The sequence below is a fragment of the Canis lupus genome, chromosome 30 (assembly GCF_048164855.1).
Source record: "Canis lupus baileyi chromosome 30, mCanLup2.hap1, whole genome shotgun sequence".
NCBI lineage: Eukaryota > Metazoa > Chordata > Mammalia > Carnivora > Canidae > Canis > Canis lupus.
Genome location: NC_132867.1, coordinates 39,995,778 through 40,019,247, shown reverse-complemented (window position 1 = coordinate 40,019,247; position 23,470 = coordinate 39,995,778). Strand labels below are relative to the sequence as shown.

Below are 23,470 nucleotides of genomic sequence, written 5' to 3'. Positions count from 1 at the left end.
GAGAAGCAGGGGAGCCGCTGGGCACACAGCGCCATTACAATGGGGCCCCATATGCGGGGGGCCCTCCGGTTTTGCAGGCCTGTCACTTAGGGAGACTCCTGGGACCATCCGTTCTGGGACTTTGCCCAGCCCGGCCCTCTGCTCTGTGTACCAGAGGTGGGAGGGAAGACCAGTTTGAAGGCCAGGCCGTAAGCACCACCGCCCTTGGACATCCTGGCTCCGGGGAGGCTCAGACGGTGCATAACACAGGCAGCCTTCGGGGTCCTGCCCACGTCCACTCTAGGAGCCAAACCTGGGGAGGACGTGCTCTCCCGCTTGCAGCCGCCTCTACAGAGGCCGGGCCGGAGAGGGGGGTTTCTAGAACGCGGGGGCAAGGAGCAAGGGATGTCCCTCTGAGGAATCACCACCAGCTTCCGTGTCCCCCGAGACCACTCTAAGGCAGAGAGGGCCGGGAGGGGCCGGGAAGGGAAGACTCAGGCCTCAGCACGTGGGGGCCTTGGCAAATTTTTGAGGTTGTGGCCAACATTAAGGGGGCAGGAGGATGCGGGTGGAGAGTCTGAGAGAACAGAGGGAAAGCACACAATTTGAAGATAGTCCCACATAAAACATGAAGGTGTCCAAGAGAGAAAGGTGACTGTTTACAATCGGGGGGGGGGGGGGGCTAGACCAGCACCCAAAGTGATAAAGCAGACCTCTTACTGGGCGTGCCATAGATACATTCAAAATGCAACCTAAAAACCCATTTTGCTGAGTTACATTGAAGCAGATCATTTTGAATTTGAAACATTTAACACCGAACACAAGTAAAACGTTTTATATAAAATATTTTATTAGCAGTCTTGCTTTCTTAAAAGCATCTAACTTCACATTCACACACCCTGCACCTCCCCGCCTTGGGCATTCGGGGACGTGACGAAAGCCTCAGCGGGTTTTAACTACACTCGTAACCATCTGCTCGGCAGGCACAAAGTGAGGGGATTTCTTCTTCTGGGAGTAAAGGATGACCGAGAATTTAGAGGCGAAGCAAACACTGCAGAAAAACACTATGAGACCCACACCTGGAGCAAGCCCGCACGTGTGTGTGCACGCATGCACACGCACACCCCGCAGCCCGCCCCAGCCCGAGCGAGTCCTCAGGCACGCTGCGTTAAGAAGCCAAGACCAGGCAAGGGCAGAGGGAGGCACCTCTCTGCGAGACGGAAGTCAGCTCAGCCTCCAGGCCGGTAGGGACACCCCATGCCAGGTGACTGGGGGCTAGGGGCATGGGCCACCCTCCCACCTCAGCCTTCTGCTTGGTGACAGCAAGTCTGTGATGAGTAGCCACTAAGCTAGTATTGCACTCTATGCTTTACAAAATATTTTCGTGTGTATTTGGATGTTACAAACAGGAGGCAATAAGGCAAAGCGGAAAAAAAAAAGGCTCTGGGGTCAGACCGTGGCTCAAATTCCAGCTGTGCTCTTCCCTGGGGTGGGACCTGGGACCTCACCTGCCCTCCGGCAGCCCTGGGTTCTGCACCCACAGAATGAGTACATCCCCTCCTGCCTGCGGCACTGGAGGCCAGGCCACATCTGGGTTCCCTCCTCTGGGTCCCCGGGGCCTGGGAGAGCACCACGCACGTGCGGAGGGCCAACCACCGTGTTTGCAGAGTGAGCGGATGAGCAAAGGACCGGGGTGGCCCCGGATGCAGGGCCCGGGACACCTGGCGGGGAAACACCACACCTGTCCCTGACCTCCTGGTAGCGCCCTTCTCAGGGTGGGGCCATGGCCTCACTGTGGGGCTCTAGGAGGAGCTTTTACCTAAAAGCTTCGGTTCTGTTTGCTGGCCTGGAAGGCCCCTCACCCAAGACGACTTTGGCAGATTCCAACATCTTCTATGTAAGATGTTTCCCCGGGTTGCTTCCCACGGCACCCACGCAGGACCCTTTGAAGAGCTGGCCTCTCTGGCTCATACTCAGCGAGGGCAGGAGCAAGGGTGGCAAAACGTGCTCTGAGTGTGGACGCAGGCGGCAGGTCCCAGAGCCCCGGCCCTGCGGCTGGAGCAGGAGCAGGAGTGGGAGCAGTGGCCGGCGTCCCGGCTGCCCCCCCTTCTCTCCCGACAAACTTCACCTAAAAGTGATATCCTTCGGCCTCACTCCCGCCTCCGCTAACAAACACGGGAGAGGCTGCTCGTCGTTCATGCAAGATTTCATTCTTCCTTCTAAACCAAGAACCGCCAGCAGGGATGAAAGGAATATGTTGGGGCGTCACGTTCAGAAACCCGGCGGGCGGCCTGCTTTCCGTCCCTGTGCATGAAAGACAGCGCGCGGCCACCTACCTCTTCGCCACGGCGATTTAAAACAACAAATCAGTAGGGTGTTTGGACGTCACCCTAGGCCATTGGAATGAGATGTTTTATCTGACTCCCTGGGGATGCAAACCACACACCTTTGCATCAGTGCCGCCGCTGCCGAGGGTTTGTAAGAGAAGGTGACAGCAAGGGGCACTTGCCCATGAAGAGGGAAGAGGGGGCATCCCAGAGCTGACACAGCCTCGCTCCACACCTGAGCACCCGGACCATCTTTCTAAGCAAATCCTCCTGCCTGGTGACAGGGGCATACTCGCCGCCACACACCAGTCAGCGCCCTTCAAAGGCCACCCTGTTACTTCGCATATGCGTTTCCCTTGAAGCAGCCGACAGCCTCACGTCCCCGCTTAGTTCATCTATTAAAAGGGACGGATGCGATTTATCAACCGCGGAAAATTGAAATGCGAGAGGCACGAACTCCTAGGGAAATGATTCCTTCTGAGGGCGCAGGTAGAGTTGGAAACCAGATCTGCCATCTCGAGCCATCTCACTGTTTGCTTCTGAAATGGCTGAGACGGGACACGGCGGGCTCGGTGCGGGGGGCGAGCTGCCTGTTGGCGGGGATGGCGGCGCGGCTCCAGGCTCTTCCCTCCTTGCAGGCCACGGACCTGCAGCCCACGGGCCCACCCGGAGGGATGGAGGTCCTGACCGCACTTGCTGTGACGCGGAGGGTGGTCGCCGCCGTCCCCCTGCGTCCCCCTCCCCATTTCACCAGGCTGTTCCTAGACGGGTCTCCCTACCTGTGACATCTTGCAAGCAAATCTATCGTGCAATTAAATGAAAGCTCTTTATACCCCCTAAGTTAGATCCGGGGTAGATGACTTAATCTGGAAGGTAATGCCGCATTTGCGCAGAACACTGAAACTCAAAAGTTACATTTTAATATGCGCGAGCGTGTTCACCATAGAGGATCGAAGGGTGAAAGAGGGATCGCTAAGCATTTGCCAGTCAGATCTGGATGTGAGTAAAATTCGAACTCTTTCCCTTCTCTTAAAGTGGAAAATAGGAGCTTTGGGGAAAAAAAACCCAAAGAGTTGAAGAGCCTTGTAGAGCTGAAAGCGGGCTGTTCAGAGGAGGAGACGGAGACTCAGAGAGGAGACAAGCGTGCCCAGGAAACAGTCCATCGCCAGGGGACCCCAGCCCCCCGGGGGGTGAGTTTCCAAGCGGGAAGCAGCTGTTCCCTCCTTGGCCTTCCCTACGTCTCCCTACGGTCGCCTCTGACAGCTGGCAGGCACACAGGCGCCAGTCAGCAAGCCAGGGGCCGCTGACCTCGCAGCTGCACCTGCCACCGCTGCTGGATTTTGCTTCTGTGATTCCATCACCGGGAAGAAGGAGCTTCTGGTCTATGACATCAACATGAGCGCAGCGCCAACAGGGAGGAGATGTCACGGACACAGGACCCGGGAGGTGGCACCGCCCAGTACCCTGCGCCCTGTCTGACCAAGCCGCGGGCACCGGGGCCACGCGGTCTATGCCGGTTGCTCCTGAGGCCTCAGATGCCTTCCACCTGCCTCCCCCGCCGCAGTGGGCTCCCTCGCCCCCGCACCCCTGCCGCCCTCCGTGGGCCCCTCCCAGCTTTGCCGCCCACTCAGCTTCCCAGCTCCCGCGGAGGTAGTTGATGTGATACGCAAGCAGAGGGACAGGTGTGTAAAAAAATCAACAAGGCTGATCTTCTAGACATTTTTTAGCAAAATTCAGGTGTTCAGAAAGTTAGGAAGAAATAAACGATATATTTTTGCTTAAAATAAGCGGCACGGGGCGGGTGCAGGGGGGAGAAAAGGCTTTGGGAAGGCTGGCCGATGGCACCCTCCAGCTTTCTGTACTTTCGGAAACGCGTGCAGCCCCAGAGCCCCCTCTCTGCTGGGGACCCCGCCTGCGTCTGTCACAAGTCCTGCCTGAACACGAGACCAGCTCCGCGGCTTCGTCACACCCCTCGTATCTCTAAGCAAAGTGTGTTATTTACCCTGAATAATTTCCTTTAACAGGTACTAAAAAGATACAGTTTCTTAAAATGAATGAGAGTTATCGGCTTTTGGCTTGGAAAATGACTTCTCCCCGGAGCAGGAGGCAAACCGTTAGGAGGCCAGGCTGCCACTGGCGTGGGCCTTCCTCCCCGGCCGCCTGGCCTCCGCTCTGCCGCCGGCCCCCGCCTGCCTGGCCGCCGCGGCGTTCAATTGTGCAACGAGGACACGACATCTTTCTACACCTTCTTCCCAGGTGAAGCCGGAAAGGGAGATGGAGACAGGACCCCAGCCGGCTGGGCGCGGACGGGCAGCACGACACCCGCGACGGAGCGCGCGGCCGGGGGCTGGGTGGCAGGGGTCCCTGTGGCTCTACAAGTGGCCCTGGGCCGCGATGTCTATGTTCATGTCTCCTGGCACTCGGGTGTTTTACCTCTCCGCCCGGATTTTGTATCTCAGGACAAAATAGGCGATGAGGCGCAGGGAGATGAAGAAAATCCCCAGAACGATGAAGTCCAGGTAGAGCTTGGCATCCTCCACGTCCAGCTCCCTCAGGATGGCTTCCGACTTCTGGAAGTGGCACGTCTCATCGATGCCACAGTGCAGGTCCTCTCGATCCAGGCCGTAGATGGACAGGATGACCCCTTCGAAGCCGTACCTGCGGAGGAAGGCACCGGGCGTGGTGAGCAAGGCCCTCCCGGCGGCCAGCGGACCCTGCACCCTCGCACCGGCCTCCATCTGCCGAGGGTAACGGGGTCCCCCGCCTTGCCTCCCCAAGACCTGTCTTCACGGAAACACTTCCCAGACTCCCAACAGCCTCTCAAGACAAGCGCATCCAACGGCCTGGCTAAGGTTTTCCCAATTTTTGTTTCCTCCAGAGCCTCTACCCACCAAGCCAAACTGAACAACAAATAGAAGGTATTTGTTCAGTGGGGAAACGAATCAGAAAGAAAGCTCTTTGATCCTCTGACAGAACATATTTTTTTTTTTAAACAGATATAATAAAGGGCCTGAGAGCCTTCAAAGGACTCCAGAGCATTTAAATAAAACCCTTCTGCGCCATCCCATGTCTCATTCTGCTCCGGCCCTACAGTGTCAGAACAAAAACACCAATTTTGAGAAGAAAGACACGGGTGTCTGATTTTCTGGCCCTTGGAACGCGCACGGATTGTTGAAACTCTGTACGAGTGCTTTGTTTTGATCTTGTTTTCCTGGACAATACATCTGGGTCTGAGCTGACATTCTAGAAAAAGGAAGCTTGTTCCTAACTTTGGATTTTATGTGTCACATGGGTCGGCTACAGCTGGGAGCGAAGAGCTCTTGAAGACAGGCACTGCCCAGTGAGGCCCGCGTGCCAGGACCTAGGGCCGAGAGGATGCGGTCCGAGTGCTGAGGCCCCGAGGGGCCCGGATGGTCTTGTTCATGGATATTAGGATGTTTAAAGCACGACTGGGTTTCCACTGGATTTAATAGTCAGAACCTTGGTGGGAGCACCATTCACTCCAGAGAGGAATGAGGTTCGTGAGATGGGAACACGCCCCCCCACGCAGCCCTCCACAACATGCAGAATGTGGGGGTTCATTGCAGTTTCCTCCAGGCACAAACCACTAATATTCATTCTATGCTTGGGTGCATGTGTGTGCATGTGTGCGCATGTGAGCATGTGTGCATGTGGGTGTTCGTGAGGGTGGGGACACTCCAGACTTAGGAAAAAATGAAAAGCACCAATGGTCCTGGACTCATGATGCAAGCTGCACGCTGGCATTCAGCTGGTGGCTAAGAAGTGGCTTCTTTCCCTTCCCTCCTGTCCACATAGAGCTCCCGAGCCACGAAAGCCTCCACACACGCTACCTGACGTAGGAGATATATGACATCCACTGCAGGTAAGTCGGGATGGTGTCGAAGCTGACGAAGAACCCCGAGAAGAGGAGGACGGGGATGGCCGTCACGGGTCCCACGAAGGTTGCCACCTGGGGGGACACACACGGGACTTGCTCAGGGGCAGCAAGCGGGAAGTCCGGCCCGGTTTCCTCACGTGGCCCCCGGAGGCTGTATCCCACATGTCTGGGGAGAGTCCCCCCAGCAGCTGGGAACAGGCCAGGGCTGCAGGCAGGTCACCCCAGGCCAGGACGCAGCCTGTCCCGGTGCGGGGTGGGGGGTGGACGTTGTGCTCAGAGGTCAGCGGGCCCCAGCATAGGGGACTGAAGGTGAAGAGAGAGAGCACCTCTCGCAGGAGGCAGGGACCAAGATGCCTGGATATGAGGCTGCAGCGCAGCCTCTGGAGGGGCGGACAGCCAGGTGCTGTCACCGTGTCCAAGGAAGGAAGGGGCCATGCACACCATCCCCCGGTGCTCAGAGAGGCAGGCGGGGCCACGCGCTTTCCACGGCGATCGGATGGACACCCTCGCTGCGCCTATCCACGGATGAGGGGACCGCCCGGAGGCTAAGCAGTCACTGGCAGAGGGCTCTGGAGACGGAAACGGGGAGTCCGTCATACCCAGCGGCTGGGGAGGGGTGTGTGTGTTGGAAGGCCTGGGGTGCACACCAGCTCTGTGGCTTTGCTTTCGGGGGACAGAACTGACCTAAGCACCCCGAGGTGCAGAAGCTGCAAAAGCACACAGGTTTGGCAGGCTGGGGGCAGGACACGTGAAGCCCCAGGGCAGCGTAGGGGCACGGTCTGCATTTGGGGGGTGAAGGGATGGCGGAGTGGATCCCCCAGAGGCAACAAGACATAGGCATCGAGAGTTTGGAGTCCCAGCCAGTGGCATGATCCCGACCAGGTCATGCTGCCTCTCTGGGCCTCAGTCTCCCCCACTATGAAATGGGGATAGCACCACGCTGGCCTGGTGGGTGTGCCTGGAGGTCAGTGAATTAAGATGTGGAAATATCTGGGAAAGCATGTGGTGGGCAGGAGGTGCCACCCACGGGCACTGTCAGTGCACCAACCCCGACTAGCCACGACGACAGGATTCCTTCCCAGGGGATGGATCTGGTGAAGCCGATCTGGGAAGTCGGGGCAGAGCTAGGAGGAGGCGTTTTAGGGAGGAGGGGCCCCGGCGACACTCGGGTAGAGAAGGACACCCTCCCGTGCTGTGTCCTCAGCTGGTACCTGCAGGGACGTGGATGCAGCTCCGATCAGCAGCCCCAGGGACTGCGCCACCAGGGACGTCATGGTGCCCAGCGCGGCAAACAGGACAAACCTCACGGCGTCAGACGGCTGTGACGTCATCCAGTACACGATGCTGCAGTAGGCCACGGGGAACATGATCTGGAAACACAGGGTCCGTCAGCCCTCGTGGAAATGTGTGTTTCCCACCCCGCCTACGGGGAACGGTGGAGAATTCGTGCCCCTTTGCTAACACACCTGGAAGGGCACGTCGGCCATGGTCTTGGCTAGGTAGTAGGCCTTCAGGCTGTACCAGTAATTCAGGTGTTCCCGAAGAAATACTCCCATCTCCAGGGGAACTAGGAGACAGAAAGAGGGAGAAAGGGTCAGGCTGACACACCCAGGGGGCCGGATATTTGCCCAGGACACCTCGGGCTGAGCTGAGAACGCGGCGTGCACCTGCAGAGCGTGCAGCACTCGGGAGATTGAGCTAAAACACAGATGATTTACCAGCCGGGTGACACCGCCGACCATTCTTATGACCCAAAGAGTCGCCAAGTGGAAAATCAGTGGAGAAGGCCGACATGGGTACTGGGCATTGTTTCAGCGACTCGCACAACTATTTCCTGCCAACCTCAACACTAACCAGTGTGATTCCTTCCACTGGCAAGAGCCCCCAAGCCGGTCCTGAGAATTCAGGGCCATTTAGGGTGGCAGCGCCGGGGGAGTTTAATGCTGGAGTTCACTGTCAGCCGGAAGTGAGCAAGGGCAGCGTGCTCTGCAAACAATCTGGAACCCCATGGACATCCATCTAGAAACAGCTTTATCCACTCACAAATTCGGCCACGGCAGGCTGCCTTACTAAGCCAATGAGGTGACATTTAAACAACAAGACGCGAGGGATTTCTGATTAGAAAACCTTCGGCCTTCCGCAATGCTCACAGGTCTTCCATTAGTGATTAATTCCTTTAGCTTGGACATGGAATGCATTTTCTCATCTAAGAGAAGACACGACAGTACCTGTCCACAAAGAAAATGATGTTTCGAGAAACCAAGATGTTATGTGTCAGAAAGCTCATCTATTGGCTGAGCCAGGACCTCAGTGCCCCGTTGGTGGGAGGGTGTGCAGGGCCGGGCACTCACACGTGAGAACGGTGGGCATGAGGGCCGCAAACATGAGGAAGAGCATGGAGAAGAAGAGGAAGCCGGAGTTACTCAAGACCTTCTTGGCCTCGTTCCCAATCCCCAGGTACAGCAGGCCGATGAGGAGGCCGATGCCAATGTGAGACGTGATCCGCAGGTGCGTCAGGACCTGGGGGCACACACGGTTCTCGCTGATGTGCGTTGGGGTCGGGCAAAGACCGCAGGGCCGAGGCCTTCCGAGGCATCGGTCCCTGATTTCTCCTCCCGAAGAATAAACCCCAACCCTAAGCCAACTCTCTCTCTCTCTCTCACACACACACATGCGCACACACACACACACACACACACACATGCACACAGCAATTTACTGCTGTTCAAACAGAAGCAATTGGCATCCTCTGTTCAATCCCCTTCACAAACGGCACGAAGGGCAGTCTGCCTTCAGAGGAGGGAGCAGGTGAAACAGTGCTGGGGGGACCAGGGGGATGGATACATCCTGGCCCCTCCTCGGACGGCTCTGGCCCGGCCAGCCTCAAGCCCTCCAACTTTCAAAGTAGGTCCCAGAGGCCCCACTGGGCACACTCAGCCCTTCCCGGCAGGTAGCCTGCCAGGTTGTCCGCTGTGACGGGTGGATGTGATCACAGCTCCTGGTCACTGGCCACCTCCTGCTCGACCACGCTCTGGGCCCCTGTGCCCTCAGAGCCTCCTGGAGTGACGAGCACACTCCCACTTGGGCTTGGCCAGAGGAATGCAAGCACGGGAGACGTTTGCCGCCTCCAGCAGGAGGTTTTACAGGCTGGCCCCTGCCATGTTCCAGGAAAGGAGCTGTGTCTCCATGCTGGGACCCAGGATGAGACGTGTGGGGCAGGGCCACAAGCCACAGCTGCCAACACACAGCACCAGTGCAACGTATGTATTTACTGTCATAGCCACCGGCGCTTGGGGAGTGTTTGGTGCAGCAGCATCGAGGACGGAAGGCTGACAAATGCAAATGCAGGGAAAACAGCCTGAAAGTTCCGTCAGGATGAATAAACCAGAAAATGATCCCACAGCTTCCTTTGCCATGAAAAAGTGCTTGCAAACAGCCTTACCGAATCCCTCATGATACTGAGGAAAGTCCTTTTGAAGAGGATGCAGAACTGGGTGAGGCAGCTGGCCGAGAAGCTGTGGCAGCCCTCCATGGAGGTGGAGTCCTGCGGGCGCACACGGGAAGGGGCGAGGTGAGCCGCCAGCCCTGGACGCATCTCCCCTTGGCTCAGAGAAAGCCCCCATGCAGCAGGGTGCAAGATGCAGCATGCAGCTGTCCCGCGGGGGGCCGGGGGTTTGCATTACCTTTCTCAACCCCTGCAATCGTTTTGTCTGCTTTACCTCTTCAGAGGGCCGGTGCCAAAGAAAAGGGTTCACCTCGGCATCCCCCCCAGGCTCTCTCCTGTGCTCAGAGTCACACATGCCCTCCCGGACGGCTCTCACCAGGCGGCTGTTCTGGTCGCCGTATTCGCCGGATGCGACCTCCATGACTGTGGGAGACACAGACGGGTGAGCCCCGGGCTCCGGGGAGGAGCCCCCGTGTTGCTAATGTGAACCCGGGCCTTGTTGGTTTTGCGACAACACAGCCTCGAGCCTCGCGGGAGTACTTTTAGCGGGTTATGGGGATGTCGCATGATAGGATAAGATCATTCCACCACCAATATTTCTAGGGCCCCAGAGAGGGCATTTATCACATCAGGATCCTAGAAATGCAAATTCAGACGGTGACGCCAGGGAGCCTGAGAGGTAACCAGCTCATGCGTCTACTAACTTATTCACCCACTGATGTTTATTGGGTGCCTGCCTCAGGCATTCAAACCCCGGGACTGGAGCCAGGAGACGCGTGGAAGGGGGCTTGCGTGTCACTACGGGCTCAGGTGGGAGGGACGGGGGCAGTGACCATCCTTCAGCACCACGGACAGCCCTTCAGGCCCACCAGCCTGCTTGGACCCCTCGGCCCCCCCTCCTGGTCCCCGAGGACTGTGTCCTCCACTGCCCCTGCCCCTCACTCCCACGGCCTCTCTGTGGCCCCTGGTTCCACACCCCACACGAGGGCTGCTCCTTCCCACTCGTGACCTGCGGTCTCCCATGCTGCCTTCCCATGGCCCCTTCCCTCACGGACTTGTCCTTGAGGAAGCCCAAAGTTCCCGGCCTTCATCTTTTGGCCCCCGCCCTCTGGCCACACCAACTATCTGCTTTCCCTGAGCCTGAACCAGGGCAGCCAAGCCCTCTTAGATCCTATCATAAACCAGGACATGTCGCCACAAGAGAATGTCATCATCAGTGACGCCACATGAACCCAGCAGGGCCGGCTCACGTCGCCACTCACACTCGCCATGCTCCAGATTGCCACTCTCCCCTCCTTCCATCCTCTCTCTGGTGATGGAGAGGGAATAGAAGCTGCCAGAAGAGAACGCTCTCACCTTCCCGAGACCTTTCCCACAGTCCCATGTGCCCAATTTCCTACCCCCTAGGTCCTCTCCTCTTTGCAGATGCTGGACCTCCCCACTCTGCCCCGGCTCCGTGGCCCCTGTCCCCACCTGCCTTCTCTCTCCGGGGAACAGGGGTGTGATGGTCATAGGCACCGGCCACTACCTTCACAACACACTGAAGCCTCCATTCAGGTGAAGTTCCCCTCCCCCTCAGCCCCTTCCATCACAGCCCACTTCTCAGAAGACAGAAGCTTGGCCTGGGAACCATGTCTCATGGAACACAATTTGGGGGATGACGTTGTAGAGATATGGAATCCTAGCAGTGCTGTGGGGGGAAAACATCTGGATGGGAAAGGCTGACGGCTGGGACAGAGAAGGAGGGTCACCAGGTTGAGAACATCCTTCCTCACACACCAAATTCACATTCACCTGGAACCTCAGAATGTGGCTTTATTTGGAAAATGCTCTTTGCAGATGTAATTAGTTATGGATCTTGAGATGAAATCATCCTGGATTTAGGGTGAGCCCTGAGTCTCATGACTGGTGTCCTTATAAGAGTAGGAGAGGACACCCAGAGACACAGAGGAAAAAGCCATGTGAGGACAAAGGCAGAGTACGGAGTGACCCAGCCACAAGCCCAGATACGCTGGGGCCTGCAGGAGCTGGAAGAGGCAGGAAGGACTCTCCTCTGAGCCTTCTGAGCCAGCATAGCCCTGCCCACACCTTGACTTTCAGCCCAGAACTGCAAGAGGATGAGTTTCTGCTTTTCAGGCCACCCAGTCTGTGGGGCTTCCTTGCAAAAGCCATGGGCAGGATATACCTGCAAAGACTAGACCCCAACACGGGGACCAAGGTGGGGAAATGGGACTGAGTAGGGGGTGTCAAGCACTCGGCGGCCTAGTAAATATGAGGCTCGGGAGAAAAGGAAGGCAAGAGGGATGCCAGGCTCTGTGGCTTGCAGAGTGGGATGGTGGGGGAAGACTTGGATTTGGAGATGCGGCCTGGAGAGGCTGTGGGGTTTGCTGACAGACGTGTGGGGCATGGTGTGCAGGAAGGGTGCTGGGCCCAGAGACCCAGTAGGGGAAATGTGATGACCGGCAGGGGCGTCATGGCTCTGGAGTGCATGGCTGAGAGGAGAAGCCAGGGGAGGCACCTGGAAGCAACGCCAGCGTGCAGGCTCCTACATCTCAAGGCCCGAGACACGGCACACTTGGCTGCCAAGCTCGGGACCAAGCTCAGGAGAAGGAACTCGGACCATCAGCTTGGTCTCTTGGTCTCTGGACTCTGAGCATCACCTTTTTGTTATGTTTGGTAGAAATCTAAATCAGCATTTTAACAACTTGGTGAATCAATGTAAAAGGGTCGTTTTTTAAATTTTTAAATGTTATTTATTTTCAGAAAAACTTCGTTTAAATCAGAAACCTAACACAGCAGAGCATTAGGAAAACCAGCACCTAACAACAGCATCCTTGTTCTAGGTCCCAGATATCTTCTCTGGAGGAAGGAAAACCTCTTCACTGTTCTTAAAAGCTCCACCACAGGACAGCGGTCGAACCATGTGTGGAATATGAAAGGAATTTCTGATTTGGGGGCTTCAGGTAAAAGTAGAAACCCACTGAGCGTGGAAAAGAGCTTCCTTCTTTCCCCTCCAGCTGGTCAAGGGTCTACTTACCAAAATCAGCCGGGTTGTGATAGGTTGGGCAGTTCAGACCTAAATCCCTCAAGTACGGTACAAGATTTGAGACTTTTCCCCGGTACACACATTGTCCTTGACTAAGGACATAAAGCTGGAAAAAAAGAGAGAGGGAGAACATCGACCTTGTCCCACCTTGTAAAGCAACAGGAGCCGTCAATCCATATACCCCTCGATCCACTGCCCATTCAACCTCCATCCATCCACCCATCCACCATCTTTCCACCTACCCATCCATCCACCCTCTCATTTATCCACCCATCCACTACCCATTCAACTTTCTATCCAACTACCTATCTACTCATTAATCTATCCATCTACCCATCCATCCACCACCCATTCCAGCTTCCATCCATCCACCCACCCACCCATCAGCCTTCCATCCATCCATCCATCCATCCATCCATCTACCCATTCATCTACCACCCACTCAACTATCCACCTACCCATCCTACATCCATCCACCCACTCACCCGCCCACTCAACCATCAGCCAATTTCTTTCACTTTCAGGAGAGCTTTCCATTACGTCCCCAAAATGTTAAAGTTTAACGGGAACTTTAAGTCAGGGAAGATATCAAATGGACAGGCATTACTTTATTATATTACTTTTCTTCCCCCTCACACTAACCAGCTGCTAGGAAAGATTTTGAAACTATACACATTTCATCCCTGGGCCTGTGTGTGTGTGTGTGTGTGTGTGTGTGTGTTTTGCTTACAATATCAAAACCTAAGATTTATAATAAAAGAAATGATGTTGTACACATAGGATAACCTATCATTTAATTCTGTAAAACAGGTGTCCCCCATTGTTACAAGGGCAGGGAAAATGAAGCTTTAGCAATGTGTGACCCTGTGGCCGGACATCAGCCCCAGAGGGAGAACACTGGCCAGCTCTTTCTACCCACTACCGCCCTGCTGCCTTAGCTGCTTATGACTCTAAAGTCTTCTGAAAAAAAAAAATAAATAAAGTCTTCTGAATCATAACATTTAAGGCCACTCAGAAATGAAGACACCCCTGGGAACTTACAAGAAGCTGTGAGTCCCTGGGATTTGGTGTCACTTGGGCTGTCACCACACGTACCTGGTCAAAGAGTTCGAAGAGCTTGGCGCTGGGCTGGTGGATGGTGCAGATGATGGACCTCCCTCCTTGAGCCAGTCCTTTCATCAGGGAGACCACCTGGAAGCAGGACGCGCTGTCCAGGCCACTGCAAGGCAAGGGGCACCGTGAGATGCCTGTGGGACCCCCCCAAACCGTAGCCCACATTCAAAGCACAGGGAGGAGGTCTATCCTGCAGCCTGAGCTGTCATGTCTTCTAGAGTCAGACAGGGAGAGAGGGAGGGGAGTCAGGTGGGACCAGGGATAGGACAAAAAGGGGCAGGCAGAGCTTGTGCCTCCCCCTCCTGGGGCGACTCAAGGGGCCCCTATAAGAACCCTGGCGGAGAGCGCAGGGCTCTTCCCTCCACTGCCCTTGAGTACCTGGTGGGCTCATCGAAGAACATGACGGGAGGGTTGTTCACCAGCTCCAGGGCGATGGCCAGGCGCTTCCGCTGGCCGCCAGAGAGGCTTCCGGTCCGCGTGTTGGCGCAAGACAACAAGCCCAGAGCCGTCAGGATCTCCTTGACCTGCGGGAGCAGCAGAGCCAGAGTGGCCGTCAGGGACTGCCTGCCACACCTCACCACCTCCAGGCTCACGCGCAAACACCTGCCACCGCCCCCGATGCGCTCGTGGACACACATGGATGGGATTGCATATGAGGGCCCTTCGCAGGCTGCCCGCTGCCAAGTGGGCAGGTGTCTTTCCAAGTCCGAGGTCCTGGTTTGGGCCCCGGGGGCTGGGAAGGGGCGCTGGAGTCCCAGGTCAGCCTCCTGCTGGTGACGCTACAGGCTTCCTCCCTTGTAAGCCCGGCTCAAGGCCAGGGTTCTCGGAAGGCGCTCGATCGCCATGTGTAGAGTGGCGGGATTGACAGACACACAGACGGGATGATCAAGCATCTTCTTTTTTTTTTTTTTTTAAGATTTTATTTATTCATGAGAGACACACGGAGAGAGGCAGAGACAACAGGCAGCGGGAGAAGCAGGCTCCCTGCGGGGAGCCCGGCGCAGGACTCGATCCCCGGACCTCGGGGTCACACCTGAGCTGGAGGAAGATGCTCAACCACTGAGCCATCAGGCTTCTGACAGCACAAAGGGGAGGGCCATCGTGGCGGTGCAATGGGAGACGCGGTGAAAACAGCGCAGCGCTTGGCACGGAGGCAGCAGTGTAATCCACAGCAGCTGCTGAGGGCCCGGGAGCTCCTGCACACACACACCACACAGGCCTCTCGGGAAGAAGGAAAGCCGCCCCGTTGGCACCTGTCATGGCAGAGCCAGGTCTCTGAGGTGCAGCAAGGCCAGGAAAGGGCTTGAAGCAGTCACTGCCTGCACGGGCCCTGCCGATGCCTGTCCCCACCCCGGGCACCGGGATACAAACAGTCCGCTGTGACTAAGCTTCCGTGTCCGCTCCAGATTATCGGCCTCGTATTGACTCGGGGAACAGAAAGTCAGCAGACTCGAGCGCAGCGGTCAGGTGTCTTCCTGCAGGCAGCCCTCGGGGCGCTGGGGGTGGGTGGCCACCCGCCCTGCCTCCACCCCAGGCTCACCTCCCGGGGCCGGCCCTCCTGGAGGTCCCACGAGAACGTGCCCGGCCCCCATCTCGGCCTCTGGTGGCGGACCCCAGGCCAGTGGCTTCTCTGGGGAGATGAGGTCATCCAAGAGGAGAAGGAACTCACAGGGAAGAAAATTTCCACTCCAGCTCTTGGGTTACTGACGTATGGTCGGGATAAAATGCAGCCCCGGTGACAGGATGAGCCAGGACACTACTGCTCCGCAGGCCAGGAATCGGGTCAGACGGACCCGGGTCCGAATCCCAGTAGGCATCTTTCTTATTGTCTTTCTTATTGATCTGTAAACCCAACGCCCTGCCCTTCTAGAATGCCCTGCATTTGAGGGATCCCAACCGGGAAAGAAGGTCAGAGAGGTTGCCCAGGAAGGGCCATCAAGGCGGGGCAGGTGGGGAGGGCTCTTGGCACACCTTCCCTCCCCTGCTGACAGCATCCGTTGGTCTTCCCAGAACCACCAAGCTTGCGCGGAACCACAGGCCGAACCCCAGGTTCTTCTGGAACCACAGGCCCAACTTGCAGAATGAAGGGTCACTCCGCTCATTTCAGGCTTGCCTCTGGGGCCCCCCGCGGCTCAGCACGGCACATGCCCACTCCTTTCCACCATCTGTCCTCGCAGGGCCCCTCTTTGTGGCTGGGGGTGCCCCGCCCCACATGCCCTCGGCTCCCATGGACAGGATGCAGGAGGTGGAGGCAAATGTCGGCACCAGCCCTTCGGCTGCCCCGTCCAGCCCATTTCTCCAATGTTCTCTCAAGAGTGATGCTCCACAGGTTGGTTCTGTTTTAAAACTAGTCAGAAAGAACAACGTCCCAGTCCTCCCAGGACTGTCGCTCGTAAGCAAGCCCCTTGCTTGGGACCCTCAAGGGCGGGGACCGCTTTTCTGGGAACCGAGGCAGGCTGTGGACCACACATTCCATTACCTACTAGAACATTCCATTCTATTGTTTCCATGAGACACAAACAACCGCAGCCTGGGTTGGAGGGAAATGAGTCAGGGCAGGCATTCGGCCACTGTTTCATCCTTGAAATAACCGCTCAATCCTGCGGATGCTTTCTGGGGGGAGGCAGGACCTACACTTGGCTGAGGACCGGAATGGGGGCTTCCGGTAAACAGCGTGTGCAGGACCCAAGACCAGCGCTAAGCCCCACAGGGAGGGCTCACGGCCTTCTCCACCCAGCAGGGGACGAATCTGAAGAGGGAGGCAAGGCTCCGGCTCCTTTGGGAGGACTCGGCCACACAGATGGCAGTGAAGCCCTCGCTGACTTGACGTCGTTGCTCCTGTAAAGCCAGCTGAGAACGGCACGCGGCTGTCCTCATGTCCTTGACTTAGGCCAGGCATGCGGAGGACGTGCACACGGGCATGGCCGGCCGGGAGACGCCTCCTCGCCCTACCGAGAAGGCCGCCTTGCCCCATCCCTTCTGCTATAGCAGGAGGAGTGGGCCGCCGTGGGGCTCCCCCAACACCCTGAGCGGCAACGGGGGCCCCGTAATGTAACAGGCAAAGCTGGCGCAGGAGACGAAAGGCCTGGCTGCCTGTGTCTGTCACTACAGCACGCGTTGCCCTCCGAGCCCTTCAGTGAGAGCTACATCTATGTTCCCCTTCCACGTGGAAAGGACGGTCCACGCGCGTCACGCTGCAGGAAAATCACCCCATGTCTGTTCTGCGGGGTCATTATCTAAGCTTCACCACGCCCCGGAGGGCAGGTGCGGCCTGGCCTCTCAGCCCTCGCTATGGCCGGAGGTCCAGAGCGCTGCGGACAGCGGCCCGAGGTTACCCAGCAGGTCCCAGGGGCCAGGCCTGGTGGGGCTCCCCTGTGGACCTCGCTCCGCTTCTCTGTGTCAGCAAGACCCTCGGCCTGCCTCATGCACTCAGCACCGAATTGTGCAGCTGGGAGTGGGACCCTAACTCAGCCCCCATTGCTGCAAGGGGTGTTCCCGTTGCTGTTGTGGCTGCTTCTTCCCACCCCACCCCCACTCTAGCCCCACCACCCCGGGTCAAGGTGGCTGCTTGGGAGAGACTAGGGTCCTGCAGGCTTTCCCCACTCGACCTGCACCAACGTCACAGCCCCCTCCCCACCTTCCAAAAGGGACTCAGCATGCATAACCCCCACATTTGCACGTCTACGTTCTGGGTTCTAGCAATCATTTCGTTCCTCTGGAGTCAGAATAAAAGCTCCCCAGGAAGCACCCCCGACAGCGCAGCGGTCGTGTGTCCTTCTCCCGCCTGCATGGGAGGCTGACCCCGGGCTCCTGGGCTGATCCTGAGGATTCCAAAGGGTGCAGGCTGGGCCGGAGGCCATGGGGTGGGGTGGGGTGGGGTGGGGTGGGGGAGAGGATGAGCCCCAGTGATGCCCGGCATTGTTTTCATGACACATTTATGTAACGTTAACTATTATGCACCACGCAAAGGGAACAGGCACGGTAAATAGAATTGCTGTTAAAATATTTCCTGGGACGCCCGGGTGGCTCAGTGGTAAGCGTCTGCCTTCGGCTCAGGGCGTGATCCTGGGGTCCTGGGATCGAGTCCCACATCGGGCTCCCTGCATGGAGCCTGCTTCTCCCTCTGCCTGTGTCTCTGCCTCTCTCTCTGCGTCTCTCATGAATAAATAAAGCCTTTTTTAAAAAAAATTTTTTTCAAAAAAAATTTCTGATGCATCACTCTGGTGTACAGCAAATATGAAGCCAAGGTGCACCACCAGTGCTCGCCCTGCAGGTCCTACCCATTACGCTGCTGGACCATTGTCTTCCAAGAAGACAAGATAGTATTGCATAAGTGCGATTTCGCCCAATTTTACTCTTCCATGGAAACCCCACCAGCGCCAGGCTAGCCCTGCAGCGGAGGAGGGAAGCTGAGTTTCCCCCAGATGATGTGTAAACATAAACTGGTCACACCTGCTGAGTGGGGCTTCCCGGCTCCCAGGGGCTCCCAGGGACTGCTTCCCTGGCACCCTCCCTGGGCCCTGGGCTTTGGGGGAGCGGGGAAAGGGGGATGAAGAGGATTAGAAGGTCTCTGGCATCCTGGAAACTTGAAACTTGTTTATTTGATTTTTTTTTAAGGCCGCTTAATAATGGGTAAGAACCTAATTTCTTCTTGTGAGTGCGTGTGGGTGGAGGCTGGTTATTTTTAAGCGAATGACTAACCATGTTCGTTGTAAGTGTTTTATAAAAAAGCAATGGAGTATAAAGCATGTTGAGCACCAGAAGGGGCAGGGCGCTTGCTCTAATGTTGAGGCTGGTGCGCTCTGGCCACCTAAGCTTTCCTGCCGTGTCCTTGCTGGTTGGTGGCCTCACCGAGATCTGGACGTTTCGTGGCAAGGAGGCCACTCTTGGACCCCTGGCTGCCAGGCCGGAGCGCACACCGAGATGTCACCGTCCCCCACACCGAACACTAGGTGACAAACCAGCAAACAGAACCAGTGCCAAGAAGTCCCTCCCCACACGTTTGCCAAATGGATTTCGTGAACTTTCTGGACTGTCTGTGGCCCAGGCGCACACTTACCATCTCCCTCCTGCCCTCGTCCTTCTCTTGGAGCTTCAGATGTGCAGATACCTGCAGGGGGAGGAATCAGAACAGATGGCAAGCCTCACTCTCACGGAGGGGAGCTCGGAAACCCCTCGGACGTCTTGGCGCCCACCCCCTTGGTTTAACAAAAGGAGGGCCCAGGAGGGCACTGCACAGCTGGGAAGCTTCCTGTTATCTCCGAGGGCTTCCCTGCTGCACCCGCCACAGACGGGAGGTGTGGGCAACTGACAGGCCAAGGGGCTCCGGGCTCAGGGGCCTGAAGGTCCCTGTTGTATGTCTAGGAAGCTCACGGGCCATCTGTCAAACCACCGACAGATTAAAATGCTCCACAGTGGAGGGTCTACACCACACAAATCGGCCAGTGCTAAATATAAGGACTCCAGCTTTGTTGCTGTTTTGTTTTGCGTGAGATCCTGAGGAGCCGTCAGCACTCAGTACTGTTACCGGCTAACCAGACGCTTAGGTGGTCAGGGCCAGAGTCCCCCACAGGGAAACAGGGAGCAGGGCAGTGAAGACAGGACCACACTAGCATCCTGATTGACAGCTTAGACAGGACCACAAGAGCCTCCTGTCTAGCAGCCTCTGCAAGAGTGACATTTGCAAAACATCCTGAAACACCACAATTAGCCATAAAACATTGGCCACTGTCACGAGTTGGGGCAGCTAGTCTCCAGGTGTTAGCCTAACACACCAGCAACACATGAACCATAACCCACCAGGTAGACAGGTGTGTGACCGAAGTCCCGATCGGTGCACCTCAGCGGCCAACCCACAGGGGCCACACGCAGGATGCTTCAGAGTTCCCCGAAAGAGCTCGTAAAAACCCCTAGATTTAAACGCCAAAACAGCCACCCTCCTGGGCCCCTCCCTCTCTGGGAACTTTGTTCTATCACCCAATAAACCTCACTTTGCTGCTCACCACCCTTCGTCTGGTCTACGTCCTCACTCTTCGATATGGCACGACCAAGAACCCGGGCAGTAAGGGGACCCAAACCCTGTGGCAGTATCAGCCCTGGTCCTGCCCTGCCTGGTTGTGTGGGTGGTCTTGGTGCACAAGGAGACTCTGTTTCCTCATGGGCACACTTCCCCAGCCAGTGAGCAGGGGAAGAGGCCTGGCCTAGATGGCTCTCAGGCCAACACCCAAGGTCACTTCGCCATCCACCTTGTGGTCATGAGGATCAGAGGCAGCACGTGGAAAAGCACAGCCATCCTGACACGGGACTGGGGTCGGGGGCAGGTGCCCAGTGTCATCCCTACGCCTGTGGCAGGACCTTCAGAAGTAAAAAACAAAAAAGCAAACAAACAAAAAAATGATTCCCTCAAGTGAGGGATGATTTTCAAGCGTTTCGTAAAAATTCTCAAAGTCAGAATCCAATTTAATTTCACTCTGAAAAGGAATTTGACAGCGGAGCCTGGTGACAGGTTGGGGACAGTCACTGGTCTTGTCTGCACAAGAAAGCAGTGATGGGGCTGGAAGTCAAAGGGAAGTTTCTCGGTCAAGGAACCCAGTGAGTAGTTCAATAATCGGCCAAGAAGCTGAACTCTGGTCACCCAAGAGGAAGGAGAAGTAGCAACTGAAGAATTCACCAAGCTCGAATTTCTAAATTTGCTGTTCTATTGGCAACTCCTCCTAAGCTCCCGGTGCCCCCGTCAGAATGGCTGTTTGGAGGCAGGATAAGCTCCCAGGGGCTCCGAGTGCAGGTGCCAGGCCCGGCGGAGAGCTCTCCCCCTCCCTACAGGACACTCGGTTCCAGGGAGGACGAGAATGAGGACACCCCGCGGAGCAGGTCAAGGGGGCAGATGGCATATCCGACATCTTACGCTGCTTCCCTTTGCCCAGATAAGAACCCCTTGGAGTTGGCCTTCAGGTGAAATGCCAGGCAGCTACTCTCCATCTCCAGCCCCGCAGAGAGGAAGCTTTGCCCCCTCCAAGTCGGAAGCACAGGGCAAGACCTTGCTTGGCAGGAAAACCAAGGCAAACACCCGCTCATCGACCAGAGGGAGCAGCTGAGAACGCTCCCCGGCGTGCCAGGGGGGCCTGGAGGCCGGGCGCCGTCTTTTGCAGCGGACCAGGGGAGGGCAGAGAAGCAAGCAGCCCCAAGCACAAAAACGTGTGGGCTGCTCCAGACCCCGTCGTGCAGGCGCCCGGGGCTCACTGCCTAACCCTGGGAGGTGCCCTTTCTCCTGTGCTTTGCATATTTGGTGACTGCGTGGGCCTTTGTGCATACGGGGCCCGGGATGCAGGGTGTGCAGCCAATGCTGGTTCCACTCCCCGCCGACCCCAGCCGGCAGGGGGTGCCGAAGACCAGACCCTCAGGGCCCTAACCCAGGCGCCAGATCGGAGAACTCAGGCCCAAAGCCACAAATAAGCAGGGACACCTGATGGCCCACAGCAGAAGGGCTGCGGCCACCTCGAAGGAGTCGCCCACACAAGGTCTCGCACACTTGACCACGATTTTGCCATCCAGAGTCTATGAGAACTCAGGGTCTTGGGAGTTTGTTGTCGATGACGCGTCCTAACAGCATGCCTGGCGTCGGAGCCCCACCTGACTGTGCTCGGGTGACCCGCAGCGCCCCCAGCCCCACGCCGGGCACTGGTCGGTCACATGCGGGCGGAAGGGAGGCCTGCCCGGGGCGGGCACAGGCCAGCGGGAGGCTCACCATCATAGCCTCCTGCACCGTGAGGTGTGGCAGCAGCATGTCGTCCTGCATGATGTAACAGGACACTTTCCGGAAGCAGCGCAGGTCCCGGGGCAGGCCGTTGATGAGCACGGCCCCCTTCATGCCGGTCTCCCTGCAAAGCCAAGAGAGCGCATGGTCAGTGCCTCCTCCGGGGCCTCAGGGAGGGAGGAGGCCCCTCCCAGCATCTTCCCAGATGAACCCATTATCGATTTATCGATTATGGCAGGGACGTCAAGGGACAGGAAGGGATGGGGACCCAGGACAGCACCGGGGCTCCCAGAAAGGAGCTGTGTGGAGAGCGTGCTCAGGATGGAACCAGTAAGGAACAAGTGCTAGTAAGCGAAGATATGCGTGGGTGTTCCCACCTGCCAGCGCGTCACTCAGCCTGGGGTGTCCCCCTGAGGACCTGCCTCCAGCCCAGGGTGTCGCCCTAAGAACCTGCCTCCTGGACGTCACAGAGTGCAGAAACACCAAGGGGCTGTGGAGACCAGTGAACTAACAGCTGGTTTCCCACTTCATCCCGGCCAGTACTGCAACCTTGGGCTCTTTCCTCCTGGGGATGGGCTGGGATCCCCCGGCCGCCGTGGGGCCCAGGCGTGGGGCCCAGGCACCTGCAGGCAGCGGTCGGCAGCCCCAGGCTGCCCCAGGCAGGACGTGGAGGGCTAACACAGACCCAGGCTGGAGCTCGTGAGCCCTAGGCCCCACCTGATGCTGGTCTTCATTTTTTTTTTTTTAATCTTTTGGGGTTTTTTTGAGAGAGAGAGCAGGAGTGGGGAGGATGGCTGGAGGGAGAGAGAGAGAACCTCCAAACTCCCCGCAGAGCACAGAACCTGACACGGGGCTCCATCTCAGGACCCTGAGATCATGATCTGAACTGAAGCCAAGAGTTGGGTCCTCAACTGACTGAGCCACGCTGGAGCCTCCATCCTAAGGCTTCTTACTGCTCAACCCTGAAGGCCTCACCAGTGTCTGTATGGAACCATCGGAAGTGACAGGACAGAGGGAGGTGGCCTCACTTTCTCTGAACGCTGCCCCAGGCCAACAATGGGGCGAGAACCTCGTTCTCCGCGGCAGGTGTACTCACCTGTATCCAGCCAGAATGTTCATGAGCGTGGACTTCCCAGCCCCGGACGGCCCCATGATGGCCACCAGCTCCCCGCTGTTGAACTTCCCGGAAATCCCTTTCAGGAGGGTCTTGTATCCTGCAGAAAGCACATCACATTCATTCCTGGCCTTTGCAGGCTCCGTGGGCTGGGCCGCACACCGTAGGGGCAAACCCACCCTTGATGATACAACCAACAGCCAAAACTTCTCATGTGGGGCATAAAATGCTGAGTTCTGGGTGAGAAAGTCGGCCCCCTATGTGTCTTCGCGTCCTGCCTCGACTGCATCTCCCAGGTTCCGTCAGCAGCACCAGCACGCGTGTGCCCCTGCAGGGGCACGTTTTCTGGCCTACAAGGAATCCCCCACCCCATCGTGGGATGAGGAACCAGGTGTCTGGAGGCGGGGGGCGGAGGGGCTCCAGGACCCCACAACCAGTGTGAACAGATCTTAACTCGTGGCCACCCACTGGCCACGCTGCCTCCACCCCCGAGACGGTGAAGCAAATGTCTTCCTTAATTGCATGATTATCCTTTCACTTACTTATAACGTAAATACATCTAAATTATTCACGTAAAATGTATTCAGAAATCATTATCTTGTCATTAAGTAAAACAGCATTAATTAATCAATAATGAGGAGTTTATCATTTTGCAGCCACACCAGGTCGCTTCGGAGTTCCTGCCAAGTCTCCATCCGGGAGTTTCATGAAAGGAAAACACCCCCCATCGCACGCAGAGCCACGTTCATCTTTCAGGTGGACCGTTCCACGGGCTGTGAACGACGGAATAGAAGC

General features: G+C 57.0%; 1 protein-coding gene across 5 annotated transcripts in view; it reads right to left on the bottom strand.

Moving 5' to 3' along the window:
• Positions 1-807: 807 nt before the first annotated feature.
• ABCG1 (ATP binding cassette subfamily G member 1) overlaps positions 808-23,470 on the bottom strand; it is a 69,914-nt gene continuing 47,251 nt past the window's right edge. For 3 of the 5 annotated variants that reach the window (XM_072807063.1, XM_072807065.1, XM_072807067.1), the window contains 13 exons: positions 22,658-22,775; positions 21,553-21,685; positions 18,868-18,918; positions 14,187-14,332; positions 13,791-13,914; positions 12,687-12,801; positions 9,888-10,072; positions 9,647-9,748; positions 8,556-8,724; positions 7,671-7,771; positions 7,416-7,574; positions 6,158-6,276; positions 808-4,964 (listed from right to left, as the gene is read on the bottom strand). In XM_072807063.1, coding sequence (XP_072663164.1) covers positions 4,736-4,964; positions 6,158-6,276; positions 7,416-7,574; positions 7,671-7,771; positions 8,556-8,724; positions 9,647-9,748; positions 9,888-10,072; positions 12,687-12,801; positions 13,791-13,914; positions 14,187-14,332; positions 18,868-18,918; positions 21,553-21,685; positions 22,658-22,775 — 1,751 coding nt within the window. In that variant the 3' untranslated portion in view covers positions 808-4,735. The remainder of the gene's footprint in view (positions 4,965-6,157; positions 6,277-7,415; positions 7,575-7,670; positions 7,772-8,555; positions 8,725-9,646; positions 9,749-9,887; positions 10,073-12,686; positions 12,802-13,790; positions 13,915-14,186; positions 14,333-18,867; positions 18,919-21,552; positions 21,686-22,657; positions 22,776-23,470) is intronic. The other 2 variants (XM_072807064.1, XM_072807066.1) reach the window with 1 other exon arrangement.